Consider the following 21,853-nt stretch of genomic DNA (forward strand, 5'->3'; position numbering starts at 1 on the left):
GAAATTTTTATATATTGCTATAAATTTATATAGTTAATCATATTGTCGTAGAGAAATAACAAAAACCTCAAACCAATTGAAATTTTCTTTTTTGAAAATTAAATATTTGTTCTTGTTCATAATAATTCTTTGTTTTTTTTTACATTGATTTTGTTTTACACTTATATTCATATTATTATTTGTTGGAAATAATTAAGTAGAGATGACAAAAGTAAATATCATATAAGAAAAAAAGTTATAAATTCAAGTATCGAGATTTTATATTAAAAATCATGTCAATTTTTTATATGGGATTGACTAATGTTAAATATATATAATCTCTTTCTAAATAAATCTTTTCAAAAGAAAAAGTAAATCTATCAGTAATATTAAAGTCAATGATTTGTCATGATTACTCCTTAGATAGTTATACTAACAACAACACAATATCATAACCACAGTAAAACGATCTACAATATAAATTTGTTCATTAATTGTCCAAATCACATAATCACATGAATGAGCTAAAAAACCAAGTATTAAACTATTTTCAACTTGAAGATAATACCAAGGTTAGGAAGAAAGGGAAAAAAATTGATGTTAAATCCTTGGTGATCTAAACTAATCAAAGTCAAAATTCCAAGCAGCAAAGACTAGACAAATAGAATTCATATATGTTGCTTAATGCTAGGAGAGAGAGACAATAATTAAAAGGTTTAATAGGTTCGGAGGTCCCTATATTTGCGGGTTCGTTTCAATTGGGTCCTCCAATTTTGGAAGTGATCAATTGGGTCTCTGATTTGGTCAATTTGATTCAATAATAGCATTTTCGTTAAATGCAGCTAACAACGTTAACTTTTTTAACAGGTGGCAAGCTAAGGCATCCAGGTGGCACCGTTTGAGCTATATAGGTGTATTTTTAACATTTTTAAATTATTGACAAATAAAATAAAAGCAGAATAATGAATAAATGAATTTTCGAAATATAATTATAACTCATTAAACCAAAACAATGTTTCCTATTTTGGGGTCAGGTAGCTTGTGTTTGAGAAATTGGGGAAATCTGCGAACTTAGGGTTCGTTGCTAGAAATGGCATTGTGCTGGCATTTGGGGAGCATCGCTTTTGCGTGAGAAATTAGTTAGACATAAGCTTTCGTTGTATAAAATTGTAGTGATCTATCGGTGGTTTTGACTAGAAGCAGGTAATTTTTGGCGGTGAATCACGTGGAAAAGTTTCGCGAAGGTCGTTGGAGGTGTAGCACGTGTCCAGGTTAGTAAATGTTTACTTCTTTGTATATTTTTGACAATGATGCATGGTTAGTCGTGGTCCCCCATGTTTGAAGTGGTGTGGTAGTGTGTTATTTATGTTGTTCTTGAAATTGTTGTTGAAAGTGGTCCTCCATGTTTGAAGTGCCGTAGTAGACCCTAATTGTTGTTTTGCTTTATATTGGTGTTGCAATGTGGTCCCCCATGTTTTTTTCTTGTGCTTTTTCTTTTGTTTAAGTTATGTTGTAGTTTGTCCCTGTGTTTCCTTGTCCTGCTTCTAATTTTATATAATTTTTGTTGTATTGTCGTCTTATTATTTTATAGGATATATACTGTTATAGTGTATTACATGGAGGATCATTTTGAAGTTGTTTTCCACCATGGAGGTCACTTCATAAACGATGGGCCACTTAAGTATGAGGGGGAAAGTACAACTCTGTCTTTTGACCCAGACGTGTGGAGTTACTTCATTATAGTCAGTGTAGTAAAAGGACTTGGATATGATGGATTTAAGAAGTTGTGGTATTGTGTAGGGGGGTTTTGTATTAGATGATAGGTTAGAGGCTTTGTCTGATGATAGAGGAGCCATGCACATGATGAACTTAGCTAGGCTAAATGGAGAAGTTCATTTATTTGTTGTTCACACAGTGTGTGAACCTGAGATCGTACACTTGTTAGAAAATGTTCCACATAATATAGGTGAAGAAGAAGTTCAACCTGTGATGCATGATAGTGATGATGGTGAGTGTGAACAAGTTCATGATGAGTGTCAGGAGGTAGGTGATGATGAGTATGAAGTTCCTGTTTCAGAAGAAAGAGTTGAGGGAGATGATGTTGTAGAAGGTCAAATTGAAGATGAATGTGATGTGGGTGAGTCCGAAAGGGATGATGTTGTAGAAGGTCAAATTGAAGTTGAATGTGATGTGGGTGAGTCCGAAAGAGATGATGTTGTAGAAGGTCAAATTGAAGTTGAATGTGATGTGGGTGAGTCCGAAAGAGATGATGTTGTAGAAGGTCAAATTGAAGTTGAATGTGATGTGGGTGAGTCCGAAAGAGATGATGTTGTAGAAGGTCAAATTGAAGTTGAATGTGATGTGGGTGAGTCTGAAAGAGATGATGTTAATGTTCATAGTTGGAGTTGCAGTGGTGAGGATGCCAATGTTGATTGCAATGTGGATGTTCCTAGTATGGATGACCTAGTTGACTGTGATATCCAAGAAGAGGTAGGGCATGGAGTTGGGAATTGGTTTGGTGAAATTTCAGTTGATGTGCAAGATGATGGACCATCACAGACTCGTATTTCCGATAATGATGTTGAGGATGGTATAAATACTGACAATGATAGAGGTCTGTCTGATGATAATTGGGAATCAGAAGAATTGCTTAGTGGAGGAGAAAGTGATGGAGAAGATGATGAGGAAGAAAGTTATGGAAAGTTTGTAACATTTAGTATGCGTAAAACAATGGTGGATTACAAGTGGGATTTGGGCACTTATTTTGCTAACAAGCAAGATATTTTGGATGCCATAAAAACATATGCAGTAGAAAATGGGAGAAATCTAACATGTGTTAAAAATGATAAGAAGAGAATTAGAGTGAAGTGTATGGGTGCTAAAGGAAAGTGCCCCTGGATGGCATATTGTGGTTATATAAATGCAGTACGAACGTGACAATTAAGGACTATTGTTGACAATCACACTTGTAGTAGAGAGTACAAAGTCAAATTACTTAATTCAAAATGGCTGAGTAAGAGGTTGGAGAAAACCGTGAGAGAAAATCCCAAAGTCAAGGTAGGGGAAATTCGTGACAAGATAAGTAGAAAGTGAAATGTTGGTGTATCTAGATCCATGGCTTTTAGAGCAAAGTCCATTACTTCAGACCATGTAGATGGGTGTTTCAAAGAACAATATAAAAGGATATATGATTATGTGAATGAGCTCTTAGCTCGTAATCCTAGATCCAAAGTGAAGGTGGAAGTGGAAGAGAATGTCGATGGCCATATTTTCAAGAGGTTCTATGTTTGTCTTAAGGCCTGCAAGGACAGTTTTGTGTCCTGCAGGCCAATTATAGGGCTGGATGGTGCTTTTTTAAAAGGTAAATATGGTGGTGAATTGCTAACTGCTATTGCAAGAGGCGATGACCAGATGCTACCTCTAGCATATGCCATTGTGGAAGTAGAGAATAAAGAAACATGGAAATGGTTTCTGGAACTTGTGGTTGAAGACATTGGTGGGGAGGCAGTACATGCATCATTGACATTCATATCATATCAACAAAAGGTTATTCACATGCCCTTTATTGTTAAATACGTATGTTAATTTTCATTATTATTGATATGAGACCTTTAACAACACTGTCAATTTCAAATTACAGGGCTTAATGCAAGCTTTTGAAGAAGTGCTCCCTACAGTTGATCATCGGTTTTGTGTTAGGCACCTTTACACAAATTTCAAGAAAAAATTCCCTTCAAAGCAGCTAAAGCGGATGATGTGGAAGGCAGCTACAACAACTCATCCACAAGCCTGGGAAACCGAAATGACAAAATTAAAGGAAGTGAACCTCGAGGCCTTCAAATACCTTATAAAAATTCCTCCCAGGTATGATGATATTTCCTAATCTCTTGAAATATGATTCAATTCATAGTTGTGGAAGTGGCAGAATGTGATACCCATATTTGCTAATCTCTTGAAATGTAGATACTGGTCACGATCAAGGTTTACCACCACTGCTAAGTGTGATACTTTGGTAAACAACATGTCAGAGGCATTCAATAGTGTATTGTTGCATACAAGGTCAAAGCCAATCATAACCATGTTGTCATGCGTTGGCTGTTATGAAGTTTCTGAATTTAGATGCAGATGGCTTCATCCCATTTTGTTTTAGGAAGTCAACATATGAAGAAATGTACTCTTCCATTGTGTATCCAATTAATGGTCAGAATATGTCGCAAATTACCCCATATAATGATGTGCTCCCTCCAAATAAGAGAATATTGTCAGGGAGGCCCAAGAAGAAAAGAAGGTTGCAGGAATGGGAGTTAGTCAGGGATGAAACAAGAATGAGGAAGGGTGGTATGCATAAAAGATGTGGCATTTGTAAGGAGCTGGGTCACCACAGAACTTCTTGCCAGAAATCAACCCAAGATGGTGAAGTCAACCCTGACCAAACACAACAAAGCAACCCAACAAATGAAGAAAACATACATTCATCAAATCAGCCTTAATGATGTAGTGATGTAAAAAATTCTGATGTTGAAAACAAAACTTCTTGCAGCAGTCGTTTTTTGTACCTTGTAATGATGTAAAAAATTCTGATGTTGAACCTTTTGTGATTCATACCAGTTTGATGTAATGTTATCTTTGTTTTAATGGAATGTTATCTTTGCTTTTATGGAATGATTCATACCAGTTTGCTGTAAGCTTTTGTTATTTAAGAAGTTTTGTCTTTAGCTTCCTGTGTTTGCAGTGATGAGTTCTTTAAGAAGTTTTTGTTATCTTTGTGTTTAGCTTCCTGTAACCAATTTTTCCATGGTTGCCCCCTTTTATCGAAAGCAAACTACTTAACTTGATGAGTCTAATTTAAAATGTTAGCAGCTCATAACTCAAAGCTCTCAAAAGTAGAGCTGAAGCCAATAATATCTCAGCAATGTATCTGTGGTCTGAACAGGATATGTTTTCTTTAAGTTTAAACCCTCCTCACACTCACCCTCGTGCCACTGAGATTGTCTTTGTGCTTCGGCTATCTTGCGTCTTGTCAACATAAATTGAAATTGCTTATTCTATAAAGATGATTTAGCATTATAACAATGCTGTGATTTAGCAGTAATTTTGTACACAATATATGGACTGGATTTATAACAACTCTTCCATTTCATTCATTTCATTAATTTCATTACAACAGACCAAACCTACAACAGAGTTACAAGAAATCATCCCTTCCTCATCAACATTGAAACTAAAACTATCTGTATTACACATAAAACAGACACCAACAACATCAACACCTTCATCCACTTTTGAGCAATGAAAACTGATTTTTGTAAATTCACTATCATTTTCCTAGTACTATCCATGTCTTCACTCTTCACCAAAGTTTCTTTGTTTCCTTCACTGTTGAAGAAGCTACCCCTTTCGTCACCACCAATATCATTGCACCATTTGAAGAAGTTGCAACCACTTTCTTCACCACCATTCTGTAAAGACAACATTCAACTTAATTAGGGAGTACCACCTTGTTCTCACAAACAGTACCACAACTTAATTAGGTTGAGTTGAATCTAACATACCTTATACTTGGAGCATCCCCAAAATTGCTTGTCCCGATTCTTCGTAGTTTTGGCAGTTCTCACCACACAACTTTGACCACAGTAGCAGATCGGTGAAGACGTACCATTTTCCTTCCGCCTGGCACTGCAACTCGATGAATAGCAAGAGTGCTCCTTCGACATCGTCTTCGAACAACAACAACCACAAGCACTACACCCAGCCACGTCGTAGAACTACAACCTCGACCTCCTATCACACAGTTTTAATTTAGGGATTTGACCTTCAAATACAAGGATGAGCCCTAATTTCTCTAATTTCCCCAATTTCGCAGATTTCCCCAATTTTCCAAACACGAGCTACCTGACCCCAAAATAGGAAACATTGTTTTGGTTTAATGAGTTATAATTATATTTCTAAAATTCATTTATTCATTATTCTGCTTTTATTTTATTTGTCAATAATTTAAAAATGTTAAAAATACACCTATACGGCTAAAACGGTGCCACCTGGATGCCTCAACTTGCCACTTGTTAAAAAAGTTAACGTCGTTAACCTCATTTAACGAAAATGCTATTATTGAATCAAATTGACCAAATTAGAGACCTAATTGATCACTTCCAAAATTGGAGGACCCAATTGAAACGAGCCCGCAAATATAGGGACCTCCAAACCTATTAAACCTAATTAAAAAAGCATCCAACCTTAAATTGGTGAATTTATTTCCTCCTGTAGCATTAATACATATATTGAACTAAATATCATACTAACTATCAGAATATTAGACAAGTGACCAAGTAATGTTCTAAAGCCTTGGCTAACTCATGTTCTAAAGCCTTGGCTAACTATATCCAAAACAACAATACAAGTCTTTAGGTGGTCACAAAGTTCAAAGCCATTGATATTAAAGAGGTTATCAAATTTAAGGATGAGATAACTAAATCCTCAAGAAGTTCATAATTAAAATGGAAATCAAGCAAACAAACAGTTCTAGCAAGTCCAAAAGTAAAAGGGAAGAGAAATACAAGGTGTAATGAATATCAAGCTGCGAATTTTCCCATGGAAGTAGCACAAGCTGAACTTGTAAATGTTTCCAAGCTACCTATAGTATTAAATTGATTGAATTTTTTTCTAATCAAATATTGCCCCAACATCATATTCTAACAAAAATAAATGAAGGGTAAATGAGGAATGTGGTGGTGTAGGGAGAAGTCCTATTTCTTCACGCATGGGGTAGCCTCCTTCTCTCTCTCCATCTCAATATTGTGACCATCCCTACGAAACCAGATAAGTTCTACTGCAATATAAGCACATAACAGATGCAATATAATGAAGACTTGTTTTATAGGTTCACTCAAGATGGTCTAAGTTCACTTCCCCTTTAAGAGAACCTAAAAGGGTTCAACTATAATAAATTATATTACACAAGTATTTTCAACATTACTTATGACTCAAACTGTAACACTCCTAATGAAATGTCACGTGTAAAAATAATAATGTGCAAATTATATAAAAATATTCTTGTCAATTTTATTTATCCAACAATATGACTTTAAACAAGTTAAACAATACACCCAAGATGTTATCCATTGCTTTACATATTTATTGTTCACCCAATGATTATCATTTGTAGTCCCTCCATCATGTTATCCAGTAGCAGTTATAATAGTGTAAAAAGTGTAACTTGGATTGGCGCTTAAGATATATGAAGTTAAGACCAAAAGGGATTCTAATGGTGATATGGAGAGGTATAAAGTTTGTCTTGGGGTGAAAGATTATATTCAAAAGGAAGGGTGACAGGCTGTCGTTGAAGCTATCAAATTAATACTACTTTTCAAGGTAACTTCAGTATTGCCAAGTAGTATTCAATAAAGTAGATAGGGTTAAAGTAACCCTGAGTCGTCTCCCAACGAACACGGAATTGCTTTCGAATATCTGATTCTTATGAATGCAATGCTTATGAATAAAAGTAATGGTTTAAGAATGTTTAAAGAACAAATAAGAAACTTAAAAACAGTTACGATGAAATAGGCTAATTCCACTGCTTTTCCAAGATAGATTCATCATCGGTTATTCACGGATAATTGTTCAATTGATTATTGTTTAAGTTTCAAATTAATTAAAGTACATTCTTAATTAATTTGAGGGCGATCATGCATTTAACCAAAGTAAATTCTCAATCAAATGCAAAACATTTCTAGATTATTCACAATAAATTCAACCAAAGTACATTCTCAATCAAATTTTATTGTGTTTAATCATGTCTATTCTTAAATCTCGTAAGCAAATTAAAAGCTAATCAATCAAAGTAAATTCTCAATTGATTATAGATGAAATTATTACTAATTAACCAAAGTACATTCTCAATTGATAGTAAAAACCATTTAATCATATGAAAGTTCCTAAATTAAATCAAAGTAAATTCTCAATTAAACCTAGAAACCTTAGAACTTATATAATCAATATGCATGTAGATTCAAACACATTATGATGCAAAAATCTTTGCTTTTAACAAGATAGAGAGATGAAAGACATAGAGAGAACAACTTAAATCAATAACCAAAGTAAACAATTGCATTAACTGAACGTAACCTCATAATCCGTCATGGAATTACAGCAGAATAGCCCTAGATGCTTAGCTCTCCATGAATGGAGTTGAATACAAGATGAAAGAAAAGTGAAAGGAGTATGAGAGAATGAATTAAGTGAAGTCCTTGGGTCTCTTTATATAGAGCTTGATTGGGCTTGGACTATAAGTATTCAGTTGATAGAATCTTTTATCTTATATCTTCCAAATAACTAAAAGATTTAGATAATTATAACATTATTTTGAAGATATTTTCTGTTGATATTCCCAAATTAAATTAATTCAACAACTGAATTTTATCTTTTAGCTTTTCTGAATTTCCAAAATTGCACAAATACCCTGAAATTTCTTTTATCTACATTTTAGCCCCAGCTGAATTTCCCAAAATTGCAACTGAACCCCTTAGTTGACCATAATCAATTCTGTTTGACCAGTTTTTCGCAGTCAATGGGAGACTGACATGTGTCATCCCCTTTCCCACCCAAAATTAGGGTTTCAGATTAGGGAAAGGGAGCTCCTGTGCCTCTTCCTGCATCGTTGTTCGAGCTCGCCTTCTGTGAATCTGGTTTTTCTGGGTTTTCCTCCTTCCAAGTGCAAGTTACTAGAAGTGGCGGAGTCCGGAATTATGCGGCGGTGATTGAGGCGGTGCGAAGAAGATGGAACTCGCGAGAAGTTCACGAATTGCGGTTGAGATGCGCGATTGGGTTCTGAGAAGGTGGCGCACTCGTGGTTCATGGTGGTGACGGCGAGACCATGGTGAAGGTGAGACCGTGGCGGTGGCATAGTGGTACTGTAGTGGCAAGGCGCGAGTGGCGTGGAGCGCGACGGTTGCTGTGCGACGACGCGATTTCGCAAGGAAGAATTGGGTTTTGCTGTGTGGTTTTTCTGAGTGTAGGTGATGCGCGAGAAGCGTGGTCTGATGATGGTGATGTGCGTTGAAGGTTGCGATCTGCGGCGCTGCGCTTCATGGTCTGGCGGTGCGGCATGGTGGTTGGGCAACGGCGAGGAAGAAGAGACGCTCTCTGTCGCGATGAAGGAGGAGGAGTGCGCGGCGACTTCACGGCGGCATGGAGATGGTGGCGCGATTTGGTTCCGAGAAGGGAGAAGATGAACGGAGGTTGTGGCGTGGTGGTGACGTTGGGCTTCCGGTGAGAAAGGAGGGAGAAGAAGTTGGCCGGCGATGAGGATGGTACGGCGGAAGCGAAACGGCGGCTTACGGCATTGGCGGCTAGGGTTTCTGTGGAGAAGGTGGAAGATGATGCTCATGGGTTAGGGCTGATGTGGCGGCATGTGGTTGGCTAGATCTGTGTGGGGAGGATTTAGACACGTGGCATGATCTGGTGGAGTCTAACTTAGGAAGGGTATGGGTAGGTAAATTTAGGAGGTGTATTTAGAATATGGTTACTGTTTGGCTTAGTATTGGGCCTGTTTAAGAGAAGAGGGTGTATGTAGGGAAATTGGGAGGTGCAAGGGTAAAAGTTGCCTGTTTGGTCCATCTATACATTATTTTCCAAATAAAATCTGATTTTGGGCCTTGAATTGCCATTTGGACCAATAGAACTTATAATTTCACCTGCACAAATAAACGTAAGAACATCCAAGAATATTTTATGCGCTAAAACTCACTTTTTACGTCTCTTTAATTCCCAAACCCAACAATTCCAATCATCACAAATTCACTTAAAATCAATCATTTAAGCACAATTATCCTATCAAAAATTTGAATTTTAAAGCATAAATGTGGACATAAATATGCACTCATCACAAAAATTTGAATTTTAAGATATATGAAGTTAAGACCAAAAGGGATTCTAACGGTGATATGGAGAGGTATAAAGTTTGTCTTGGGGTGAAAGATTATATTCAAAAGGAAGGGCTTTGTATATGTTGATGACATACTTAAAGCTTTTAGCGTGAAGGATGGTAAATAAAGAGATTCTTCAGTTGTTAAGGGAGACGAGTTCAGTCTCAATCAATGCCCAAAAGAAAATCTAAAAATTCAAGAATTTCATAAGATTCCTTATTTGAAAAACCTAGAATACCCTAATTTTAAACAAAAGCCCTCACTCACTTTCCCCTCTTGCAAGGGTGGAATTTAAAAATAGAAATTAGGAGGTATTATTTAAAAATAGAAAGGAAAATATTTTTTTAACAATTTTTTTTTGACAACTTTTTTACAACGTCTGTGTGATAGCTTGTGATTGGTCTATTTCAAATATATGGACCAATAAGATAATGACACAGTCTATTTTCAAAAAGTTGTTAAAAAAATTTGTTACCATGTCATATCATGATACAATTAGAAAATAAAACCATGAAATGATATGCCACATTGAATGCCACCTCCAGTAAATAGTTGTAAAAGTTTATTAGTCAACCAAACTATTATTTTCCTATCTCTTACGAATCATTTTAATAACAAAATTTTAAAAAGTATTTAATAACGATTAATGACCTATTAATGAGCGCAATCAACAGCAATTGAAAATCATGATTTTGAGCAATTTTTTTATAGGAAAGAAGGCAATTATGAGAAAAAAAGAATGAAGCGTTTTTACATTGATCTAGATACAGGAATGAGAAGAATCACCGAATCATGTAGCAATGAAAGAAAACACAAACGAAAAAACATAAGATAATTAAACAGAGGAACTCAACAGCTACCAAAGCCGAAATAAATCAAATATTTTCTCTTAATCATAATTAAAAGGAAAAAGTTTTTGTAATTAAGCCAAAGCCACGGCAAGGAAGGTCCCAACAAGAGCGGTGGCAGCAATGTACGCCTTGCTTATGGAGAATGCTGCGGAAGGAGGCTCAGAAGCTGGTTGCTCTGGAGCTGCGCCTGATGGGCCTGGTGCAGGAGGGGATGAGATGTTTGGGCTTGGGACCTGTGCAGGAGGAGAAGAAGTTGGTGGAGGAGTTGAAGGAGATGGCGTTGGTGTTGGTGTTGGTGTGGGTGGTGCTGGTGCTGGTGCAGGTACAGCCGCAGGAGGAGGCGTGTTCGCGGTAGGTGATGGGGCAGGTGCTGACGTGGGTGGTAATGGGGTTGCTGATGGTGGTTGGGTGGGTGCAGGTCCAGGGGCTTGTGCTAAGCATGCGGTGGCCAAAAGCCCAAACACGACATAGACTTTAACAGCGGAATAAGCCATCCTATGTTTATAAGCACCACACCGAGAGTTGTTGTTGATTATGTTTTGTAGGAGTGACCTAATAATAACATGTATTTATAGAGAGAACAAATGTTGTTGTTTGTGTTGTATATTGGCTTGGACGGTGTGGGACGTGTATTTTAAGTTATGGGAAGAATAATGTTGTTGCATACAGAGAAGAAATAAGAAAACAGACGGAAAATAAGAAATTAATGCATGATTTGGTAATAAAAGATATAGAATAATAGGTCAGAGGTTGTTGTGAAGTACATGTGTCGGTTGGAGGTCGAGGGAGGTATCGCTGTCTGTGTGTGGCGGTTTTCCAGCCTACTTCCAACTACCGTTTCCCAGTTCCCAGACTGTCTTTACGCGTTGCTAACCTTTCTGCTCTCAAATTTCCACAACTGTTTTATTACAATTTTTCAACATAAACCTCTCAAGTTCCAATCATTGATTGATTCGTATGGTTTACGGTTTTTAAATTGTCATCACTTCTCATGGATCGGGTCAAACTCCCAATCCTCTCCTTCTCAATCAAACATTTCCAATTGTAATTGCCACACAATTTCAAATTCTTATTTGCCCAACACAAAATACTTTTTTTTCTTTATTTCTCACCATTTATAATTATTTTCTAAAATTTTTTGGAAAATTTTTTTTAGTTCCATGATATGTAAGAAATTGATATAGATTTTAACTGCTCTTATTATATATTATAATAATTAATAAGAAAAATATTTTTCGTACAAAAACAAAATAACACGTTTCCGTTGTTCTGTTTTTGGTCCAATTATTTTGAATAAATAAAATATTCTTAAATAAAATATTCTTAAGTACACTAAATCAAGTATATTCTTAATAAAAAAGTATGTAGTGTATTGCATGTTTGTGACGTGTAACTGGGATGACAACGAGTCGGGTCGGACACAGATAGTATGATACCTCAATCCAATCTGTATGTAAAAAATTGTATCCTTACCCATCCCGCAACCCGTCAGATATCTGTATAAAAAAATCTCCGGATTTTTTCCAACCTGCGGATACTCGTTTCAACTCGTAAATTTTTTTAACAAATAATATTTTATGATTTTTTAAAAATAAATAAATTAAATTGAAAAAAAAACATAATTTTCTAAAACAAAATTGGGCCAATGTTCAAATCATTTATTTTATGAAAACGGGCAAAAAGTCTAAATCACCTTTTTTATTATTAATTTTTTTCTTGAAAATAGGCCAAGCCCAAACCCTTCTTTAAGGTTTATTCCTTAAGTTTAGAGTAGTGGTCCTTTTCCTCCCCATATGGTGCGGTACGAAAGCAGGGGAAGGATGCCACGTGGCAGCCTTCATTGTCATCCAAAAAATTAGGGTTCCAAAATGCAGAGAGTTTGCGCCGCGAATTGAACCACGACAAGATGCTTCGCGGCGACTGCATGAAAATTTTCCCCGCGTTGGACGTTCTCTCGTGATGATAGGGTTTTACATCTTCTCTTCTGCAGCGGCGCTCTCATGGTGGCTCCTTCAAAGGAGGTGGCGGTGGCACAAGTTGCATTTTTGGTTCCCTAGAGCCGCGGTTAAGTTGCAATTTTGTTTTGGAATCTCTGTTTGGATTCTTCTTGCAGGTTGTGCAAGAGAAAGATGACGAACTTGCGAGATTTACGCGACAAAGATGACTGGTTGGCGCTGCTTGTGACCCAATTTAGGGTTTGAAAATGGTAGACGATGAGATCTGTGGAGAACGACTAGAGGAAACCCTAGGATTAAACTTCATTTTTTTTCTCTCCTTCTGTGACGACAATGTGAGTGAAATGTAGGAGAAAAAATTAAGATTTAGGGTTTGACGGTAGAGACAGGATACAACAACTACTTAGAAAATAATTTAAAGGATGAAGGATAAAATTGTAATTTCATTTTTCAGACGGATAGTAGGTACCCGTGGGTACAAATAATGTGATACTCGAACCCAATCCTTTAACAAGCGGGTATTAAGATACCCGCTACCCACGAGTACTAAATACCGATTGCTGATTTTATTCGCGGATACCCGCGAGTACGGGTTTTTATGCCATCTCTACATGCAACAAAATGATTGAGTGAAGAACTATCTAGACTGGAATGAGTTCTCTCTATTGTTAAATTTTAACAAAACAAAGTCTTCCAATTTAAAACAATAGTTTTTCATGTTCATTGTCAATGTAAAAATTTACTCAATAAATTAATTAGAAACTATTTAATTATAATTTTAATATAATGATTGTATTATTTAATCTTAATATAATTATTTATAAGTAGTATTAAATAATTACTTAATTTAATATAAAAAATATATCATCCAAAATATAACATTAAACTATATAATTGTCATCGATTTAATATAATAGATTAGTTAGAGAAAGGAAGATTTACTATCATCCAAAATAACCATAAATTTAAAAATTTATATACAATATAGTTAAATCAAAACTATAAACAAAGTGATAATCTCAACCACAAAACAAAAAAAAAAGTTATTACGAATAAAGCTACTACTATATGTGAGCATTGTCGGAACAATCGGTACCGTTATAGAGTCGCGCAGCGGAATAAAATATAGATAGCGGAAAGCGTGTAACGATCACAACACAAGTTAAAATATGTGCTAAGAGTTTAGGGATCAAGAAAATCAAGACAGAATTTTTATCCTGGTTCGAATCAAAAGATTCTACGTCCAGTCATTAATTACTATAAATAGTGATTAACCTTTTTCACTAAAAATATAGTTTGCAGATTACAATCAGATAATCAAAATAAGCAAAGAATAGAAAACACCTTCCTTCGACAAACGAACGGAAGAACCTGCTCAGCCAACTTGAAGAGAACCGCTCCGACCTTTGACACACAAAACGCGAGCTTCTTCTATTCACAAGACAGGCAAGAGCACTCTATCACTTTGAGAACTTCCTCAGACAAACTGTATTCTCAAAATGGCATAGATCATTTTCACTCACAGAGAGCTTCCCTTAGGCACAAAGCTCTAATACTCTCAATTGAAAAGTTATTTCTAAGAGCTGTGAAGACCTCTATTTATAAGCCTAGTTTCGTGCAAGGTCAAAATCTAAAAAAACATCTCCCAACTGCCATTGATAATCGATTATCATAAGTGATAATCGATTATTTGTGTCCGTTATGGGGTTTTCAAAATGGTGATAATCGATTATCCTGAGCAATAATCGATTATTCCAGAGACTTGGACAGAATTAAATAAAACAGTGATAATCGATTATTTGCGCAAGCAAATCTCTTCTAAACTGGCTTGTGATAATCGATTATTGCTCTTGATAATCGATTATTTGTGCAATGACTCACTAAATATGAAAACTTCTAAGAGTTTTTACATCATTACATTTTATCCTATACATTTGTTTCTACAAAATGCGTTTAACAAAGATGCATTTAGAGTCTTCAATTCTTCAGCTTTTATCATCATCAAAATTTCACTGTAGCTTCAAGATACCAATGCTCCTCATTGGTAACAATCTCCCCCTTTTTGATGATGATCAAAAATATCTTCTTGTTAAAAGCATTTCTAATTTCCTGCACAGATTTCATACTTACAAACATGTTAGTAATAACTGCACTACTTAAATTAGAAGTTTTCTCCCCCTTTTTATCATAAGCAAAAAGTAAAAAAGTGGAAAAACTCCCCCTCAAATTTTTCTCCCCCTCAACAAAAGAATTGATGCATTTCAAAACAGAAATAAAATTGAAATTTCATAACATGAAAGAACAGAATACCTCTTGGAATATAAGAACAACAGAAATTCAACTCTAACTAAGAAGTACAAACAATATTAATTAATCCATAATAGAGATAAAAACAAGATATCTAACAAACTCATATATCTTCCCCTTATATAGGTACCAGTTATCCCATAATATGTCAATCAAAAATAGATTTCTCAATTTCTTATCATAATCAGAAAAACATCTAATCTTTATGCTCCCCCTAAATTTGTTAACATAAAAAGAATTTGGATCCTTTTAATTCATTAAAAATTACTCCCCTAAAAGTAATATTCCCTTTAAAAATCAAAGACAGATTCCATAAAAAAAAAATTTTTAAAAAAAAAGTTTTTTTTTTTTTTACGCTGTGACTTAAGATAATCGATTATTACTTTAAATAATCGATTATTTGCGAGCCAAATTGTCAAAATCCAAATTTTGAGGACGAGATAATCGATTATTACCCTTGGTAATCGATTATTTACGTTAATTTCCGAAAAACACAAATTTGGGCCAAATTTTCAACCTAAGACACATCTAACATTCATAAATTATTTCAAAGCTCTTAAAAAATACCAGGATACCATAGAGTCTTCTTTTCCTTTTGAAAAATTAACCTGCAAAACAAAACAATAGAGTTTTGGTCCCCATAATCTCATTTGGGTCCTTTGAGGTTAGAGACAATTTACTTTATAACAGGAATCCAAACATATTTTCCATTTGGAACATCAAAATGTTTAAGTCTACATTTGTTAGAAGTGTGCCCCTTTTTCATACAATAAAAGCATGTGACAACATTTGGGTTTCTATAAGACACAGTTCCTTTTTCAACCCATACCCTACGGGTTCTTTTAATTTTGTTCTTACTTTTAAAACACTTTTGTTTTTATAAACCTTTCTAAGAGTTATAGGCATTTCAATATTATTATTTCCAGTTGCAACTTCAAGAAGATTTTCAAGAATATCAATATCAAGCATATAACTCTTACATGAAAGACATTCAACAGGATGTTCAACATTTAAAGACTCTTTCATTTCCAAGTTGCAAATTTTATTTCTCAAACTTACTTCCTCATCTAATGCCTTCTCATATTTAATTCGCAATTCTTTAAATTCCTTTTTCAAATTTTTATGAGCAGCATTCAATTTTTCAGATTCATCAAGCAATTCAAGAAAAGCTTTTTGCAAATCAAATTCACTAGATTCAGAATCAGAACAACTTACTTGGCTTGCAGTGTCATCAACATTAGCTGTCAAACATAAGTTTGTTTCTTCAACAGAATCACTTGAACTACTTGAGTCATTATCAACCCAAGCAATGTGGACATTCTTCTTTTTGTGAAATTTCTTGATAATTGGACAAACGGCTTTTATATGGCCTCTTTCACCACATCCATAACATTTAACGCTTGATGGAGATCCTTGATTTTCTTTCCTTTCTCCACGGTATTTGTCTTTTCCCTTTGCTTTCATAAATTTAGCAAACTTCTTAATCATAAGACTCATATTTTCCTCATCGTCATCGAAATCATCGTCCTCAATTCTCTTAGAACTTTTTCCTTTTGAGATTTCAGACTTGAAGGCAAGCGTCTTTCGTTTGCCTTGATCCTCTTCTGCAGTTAATCTTCTCAGCTCAAGCTCATGCTCACGAAGTTTTCCAAAGAGAATTGCCATTGACATTTGAGTGAGGTTTTGAGACTCCGAGATGGCAGTCACCTTTGGTTGCCAAGACCTGTCTAATGATTTCAATATTTTCACATTTAATTCATCAGTGTCAAAAGTCTTACCCAAACCTGTCAGGTGGTTCACAATGTGAGTGAAACGCTTCTGGACATCAGATATTGTTTCTCCAGGCTGCATTCTGAACATCTCATACTCCTGAATGAGTGTGTTCTTCCTTGCACGTTTCACGTCGTTTGTACCCTCATGTGTGACTCTAAGGACCTCCCACATCTCCTGTGCTGTCTTACACACTGAAATTCTATAAAATTCATCAAGTACTACAGCAGATGAATGATTTTGATGATGCTGCAACAAGATAGACTGTTCTAATTGTTTTAAAAGCACTTTATAGATAATAAATGTATTAGGAAAGGCTTTAAACATGTAATACTTAGAAAAACTTGTACTTCCAGAACTCTTACGCATTTAATCGATTATTAGAAGCTATAATCGATTATCCTGAGCTTTTCTGAAAACCCTGTTGGTCTTGAATAATCGATTATTACTCCAAATAATCGATTATCACTGGTTCTGATGAGAACTGCCAAAGTTTCTAGAATAATCGATTATTCCTCAGGATAATCGATTATCACTTCTGAAAAACCCTGTAACGGACTCAAATAATCGATTATCACTAACAATAATCGATTATCTGCGGCAGTTATAATTCATATCTGCGAATTCAGAATAGTTGGCTATATAAGGTTCTTCCAAAACTCTAAGAAGATAACTCTGAGCTTTTGAGAATACAGTGTGATCTGAGGAAGTTCTAAAAAGCTAGTTCAAGTGCTTTGCCTGGTCTCGTGAATAGGAGAAGCTCGCGTTTCGTGTGTCGATAGTCGGAGCGGTTCTCTTCGAGTTGGCAAGGTGGTCATCTTCCGGTTCGTTCGTCGAAGGAAGGTTTTTTATTTGTTTTTATTCACTCTTATTGTAATTTGTGAAACTATTTTTAGTGAAAACGTTAATAACTTTTTATAGTGATTAACAACTGGATGTAGATTCTTTTGAATCGAACCAGGATAAAATTTCTGTGTTGAATTTTCTTGCTCTCTATACTCTTTACATTTTACGCATATCAACTGTTTGATAAATTTTCTCTAAGAAAATTGTTTTTCTAAAACGGACTATCAAAACTTGATTTGTGACCGTAACACGCTTTTCTGAGTATTTTATTCCGCTGCGCAACTCTATAACGGTACCGATTGTTCCTACAATTGGTATCAGAGCTTGCTTTGATATTCTTTCAAACTTTTGCAAAAATGGCCGGTCATCAAAATCAAGTTTATTCTGAGGGTGCTTCTATTGATAGACCTCCTTTGTTTACGGGGGAAAATTATGCGTTTTGGAAAATAAGAATGCAAATATTTTTAGAGTCAATTGACAGAGGCATCTGGGAAGCCGTACAAAATGGTCCATATATTCCTAAAAATACAGTTGATGGTGTGGAAGTAGAAAAATCATATTTTGACTAGACTGTTGAGGAAAATAGAAGAGCCCAATTTGATATTAAGGCTCGAAATATAATTTTATCTGCACTAACAATTGATGATTGTTTCAAAGTATCTGTTTATAAAAGTGCTCAGGAAATGTGGAAATTTTTAAGAGTCACTCATGATGAAGTATCGAATGTGGCTAAGTTGACTTGTTCGAACTCATGCTCTACATCAAACTCCTCAAGCTCAAGCGATTCTAATGAGCAAGAAAATCTATGCTTGATGGCCAACGATAAATCATCTGAAAGCAAAATCTTGAAGGAAAAGAAGGACTATCAAGGTTCCTCTTCAAGCTTCAAATGTTATGGATGTGGTGAAAGAGGCCATGTGAAAGCTTATTGTTCAAGCAACAAAAGAAGTAAAGAACGAAAAGAAAAGAAAATTCACAAGAAGAAGAAGGTTCACATTGATTCTGTTGAAGAAGTAAACTTGTGTTTGACAGCTAATTTTGATGATGTTGGAAGCCAAGTAAGTAATTCTAGCTATGAATCTAGTGAATTTGATTTACAAAAGGCGTTTCTTGAATTACTTGATGAATCTGAAACATTGAATGTTGCTCATAAAAATATAAAAAAGGAATTTAAAGAATTGAAATGGAAATATGAAAATGCATTAGATGAGGAAGTCATATTAAGAAACAAAGTTAGTAATCTTGAAACAAAATTGTCTGAATCTAATCCAAATGAAAAACCTGTTGAGTGTTTATCTTGTAAAAGTCACATGTTTGATATTGACATACTGGAAAATTTACTTTCTAAAGGAATCAAGCCTATCTCACATGTTCAAAATGTTTTTAAAAAGAGCAATGTTAGAAATATAAACATGCATCATCATAAAAAGTCTAAAGTTAAGATAACTCGTAGAGTTTGGGTTGAGAAAGGGACTTTTGTGAAAAACAAGGTGCATGATGTTTGTTGTTTTATTGCATGAAAAAGGGACATACTTCAAACAAATGTAGAATTAAACATTTTGATGTTCCAAATGGGAAATATGCTTGGATTCCTGTTATAAAATAATATGTCTCTAACCTTAAAGGACCCAAATAAGATTATGGGTACCAAACTATATTGTTTTACTTTGTAGGTTAAGTTTTCAAAAGGAGAAGAGAACTCTATGATATTCTGCTCTTTGAATTGATGCTACAAGCTAGGATGTAACTCCATCAAGTGGTATCCAAAAGCCTTCGTTCAAGCACCAAGTATTTGAGCTAAGTGTTGTTTAAACTTTGATGTTGCATCTTGTTTTTACTTGATCTTCCATTATTTAATTAATGTCATATTCATTTCTGGTTAGGCAAATGATATGTTCATAACTATTTTATTCATCCTGTGGTGTGTTCTTGTCTGTTTACACATTTTGATCAAGTGAAATTCATCTATTTAAGATATTCATGTTCTGAATTTCACTCATGTCATGTAAAGCCATGTGCATTGTTATTTCAGTGCTTTATTGATAACTATCTATTGAATTTGTGTTTAACTGGCTTAGTATTCAATTTCATGAGTACTTTGAAGGTACCTTTGGTGTAATCTCTGTCAAGCATCAAAACTATGAAAAAGTCATTTAAATGAGTTGCCTGACTGATAACAGTTGAAAAACTGTTATTTTCATGCTTAAAAGTGATACTAAAAGCAACCTTTAGACTTAGAAACTAGCTTGAAATCATGCATTTTGTTTATATTTTCAGAAATAAGAGAGCTGGACAGGTTTATGCTTGATTTGAGTGTTTTTGTGCAGGTTTTGAGGTGAATTTGGTGAAAGAAGTGAAGAATGAGAGAGAGGACATTAGAAAAGACAAGAAAGAGTGCAAAAAGAGAAGTCGAAGGCACCGCTCAGCGGCAAACTACCGCTGAGCGGCACTCAAGAGGTGGCGTTGGAACCGCTGAGGGGCAAATGGCCGCTGAGGGGAAGAAAGAAGACGCGTAACCACCGCTGAGCGGTAAATGGCGCTGAGCGGCACTTTTTGGGCTTGGGCTTTTGTAATCTTTTGTAACTCTAGATTAGTATATAAGGGCTTGCACGTCCTTTAGTTAGGATCTTTGGCAGAAACGAGGCAAACACTCTCTCTTTCACCCCTTTGAAGGAGGATCTTGGATGCTCAGGCTACCTCTTCCACTTTATTGGGTTTATTCTTTCATACTTTCATTGTTATTCATCTAGGTTCACCATGAATATGGTGAACTAAACCTTGTATGTTTGTTGGGGAATCAATGTAATCTCTTGAAGCTCTCATATATGGAATCTGTTGAGTACATCTTTGAATTAAGACATATGCTTTCTTTCATCATTAGTTAGGGTTTTTCCTCTTTGCTCAATGCTTGCATTGTTTAACTCATTCTAATGCATGATTATTGGTTTTGTCGATACGGACACGTACGGGGAAGTCTAATCCGGGGAATTTCTCCCAATATTATACTGACAATATTCTATTGGTTGCCTTTAAGCTCCTGCACTCATGAACTAATCATTAGGAATGCTAGGAATTGTATGAACTATTTGATTAGGGAGAAGCCATCTAGAATGGTACATTAGAGAGTGGCATTAACAATGATGATTTGAATGTTGAATTCCTAAAATATATGAGAGTGGATGAGATGAAATTGACCCCCAACAACATATTCATTCATATATTCCATTGAAAGTGTTTATCTTTTGTCTTTGCCATTGATCAAAATTCATGCATACATGTTTATTTTCTGTCTTGCATTTTAAACTCAAATATTTCGTTTGTAAGTCTTAGTTAATCAAGAAATCACATAACTAAACTAGGCCGTGAGTCCTTTGGGAAGAACGATACTTGGTCTTACCAAGTTTTATTACTTGAACGATTCGGTCATACTTGCCGATTGTGAAACAAGTTTGTGACATCATATTTTGGTGCTTACAAATTTGTCCATCAAGTTTTTGGCGCCGCTGCCGGGGATTCATGGTTTAACTGGTTAATTTGTGTGATTATTGATTACCTTTGACTTTAATTTTGAATTTCTGTTTTTATTTTTTCTGTTTTTATTTTTTTTATCTTTTTAGATTTGATTTTTATCTTTTAGGTTAGATTTTATTTTTATCTTTTTAGATTAGATTTTATTTTATTTTATTAGATTTTATTTTTATTTTTTTAGGTTAGATTTTATTTTATTTTATTAGATTTTATTTTTTTTTTTATCTTTTTAGGTTAGATTTTATTTTATTCTTATTCTATCTTTTAGGTTAGGTTAGATTTTATTTTATTTTATCTTTTAGATTAGATTTTATTTTTTAGATTAGGTTTTATTCTATTTTATTTGATTCTATCTTCTAAATCTTTTATCTTCTTATATCTTTTCAATCTTTATTTTCTTCTATATCTTTTTGTGCTAACAAATCTTTTCTAGGGTTTTGTTTTCTTGTGCATGCAGAAGGCAATTCGAACTAGAAGTAAGAAAACAACAGAACCACTACTTGAAGGGCTAGACGAGAGTAGAAGGAGGAGAAGAATCAGAACGTCCAGAGAACTTTTCCCTTCTCCTGAAACTCTCCTACAATCATCACCACAAGGTTCTGTTCATAGCACAGGGAGTATGGAGAACAATAATAATGCTAGAAGAACTCTTGCAGATTACACTAATCTTGCTGGACCTCAGCACTTCAATAGCATA

The 21,853-nt window shown here is 34.9% G+C and overlaps 1 protein-coding gene and 1 pseudogene across 1 annotated transcript; one reads left to right on the plus strand and one right to left on the minus strand.

Moving 5' to 3' along the window:
- Positions 1-1,574: 1,574 nt before the first annotated feature.
- LOC148198972 (uncharacterized) lies at positions 1,575-4,469 on the plus strand (annotated as a pseudogene).
- A 6,153-nt stretch (positions 4,470-10,622) lies between these two features.
- LOC148198973 (uncharacterized) lies at positions 10,623-11,305 on the minus strand. Its single transcript, XM_088114400.1, has one exon. It carries the CDS (start codon positions 11,242-11,244, stop codon positions 10,822-10,824), a length of 423 nt encoding a protein of 140 aa, XP_087970526.1. The 5' UTR covers positions 11,245-11,305; the 3' UTR covers positions 10,623-10,821.
- Positions 11,306-21,853: the final 10,548 nt, after the last annotated feature.

Source organism: Vigna umbellata, chromosome 4 (genome assembly GCF_029865625.1).
Source record: "Vigna umbellata cultivar VRB3 chromosome 4, Vumbellata_1.0, whole genome shotgun sequence".
NCBI lineage: Eukaryota > Viridiplantae > Streptophyta > Magnoliopsida > Fabales > Fabaceae > Vigna > Vigna umbellata.